We start from the raw sequence: 1,365 nt of genomic DNA, 5'->3' as shown, positions 1-1,365 counted from the left end.
CTCCTAATATAAAGGCAGACTTACCCAGACCTCCTTGGCAGATGTCGGTTCTCGTGGCTCCACCAATGATGAATTCTGGGTTGGACACCAGTTCCTATTCAGGGAGGGATCAAAACACGAGTAAGACTGTGAAAGATATACAGATAAACTTCAATAAAAATAACACACAAAATATGACAAATTTGGGGCCAATCTTTGCTTTTTCGCAAGGACGCATGGGTGCTCCCTACTATTAAAGGCAGACTTACCTAGATCCTCCTAATATAAATGGCAGACACTACCCGACTCCAAAAGATATTAGCCTAATGTAAGGCAGACTTACCCACGACCTAATATAAGACAGACTTCAGATCTAATATAAAGGCAGACTTACCCAAATCAGAGCTAAGACTCTAATATAAAGGCAGACTTTAACTAGGGACTCTAATATAAAAGGCAGTGCACTTACCTAGACCTCCTAATATTTAAAGGCAGACTTACCCAGACCTACCTCTATACAAGGCGAAGCTATACCAGCACCTCCTAATATAAAGGCAGACTTACCCACACGCCTTCCCTAATTAGAAAGGCAAGACTTACCCAGGACCTGCCTAATAAAAGGCCAGACTTACCCAGACCTCCTAATATAAATGCAGGACTACCAGACCTCCTGATATAAAGTGCAGACTTACACCAGACCTCCTTGCAAGATATGTCGGTTCGCGTGGCTCCACCCAATGGATGATATTGCTGGGGTTGGACACCAGTTCCTATTCAGGGAGGGATCACAACACGAGTAAGACTGTGAAAGACCCCAGATACAGATAAACTCAATAAAAATAACACACAAAATATGACAAAATTATGTGGGCCAATCTTTGCCAGTCCCTTGCTCAGTTCATTAACACTATTCTTTTTAGGTAAGTTGTACACTAGTGCCGACAGTTAACTGTCAACACAGCCAGACAGCCCAAACCGTGTCTGTCAGATTCAGAATCTAAAAGCCCAACCGAGTGTCAGATTCAATCGATCAGATCAGATCTACCACAGTCCAACCTTGTAGGATAGATCAGATCAGACCCAACTGTGGGATCAGATCAGATCTACGCACAGAGCCAACAACCTGTAGAATCAGATAGATTCTACCACAGCCAAACCTGGTAGGATCAGATCAGATGATCTCACACCCACAAGCCCAAACCTGGACATTCAATGTATCAGATCAGATCTAGCACAGCCCCAAACCTGTAGGATAGATCAGATGTGATCAGATCAGATCTAGCCACAGCCCAAACCTGTAGGATCAGATCAGATCTACCAAAGCCAAAACCTGTAGATCAGATCAGATGTGATCAGATAGATCTACACAGCCCCAAACCTGTAAGA

The 1,365-nt window shown here is 43.5% G+C and overlaps 1 protein-coding gene across 1 annotated transcript in view; it reads right to left on the bottom strand.

Moving 5' to 3' along the window:
- LOC112075055 (calpain-2 catalytic subunit-like) overlaps positions 1-1,365 on the bottom strand; it is an 11,772-nt gene that overhangs the window by 9,716 nt on the left and 691 nt on the right. Inside the window, exon 2 of the mRNA XM_024142108.2 lies at positions 25-94. Coding sequence (XP_023997876.1) covers positions 25-94 — 70 coding nt within the window. The remainder of the gene's footprint in view (positions 1-24; positions 95-1,365) is intronic.

Source organism: Salvelinus sp. IW2-2015, unplaced genomic scaffold (genome assembly GCF_002910315.2).
Source record: "Salvelinus sp. IW2-2015 unplaced genomic scaffold, ASM291031v2 Un_scaffold2962, whole genome shotgun sequence".
Classification (NCBI taxonomy): Eukaryota; Metazoa; Chordata; class Actinopteri; order Salmoniformes; family Salmonidae; genus Salvelinus; species Salvelinus sp. IW2-2015.
The sequence above is the reverse complement of the archived record's forward strand: the minus strand, read 5'-3'. Positions and strand labels throughout refer to the sequence as shown.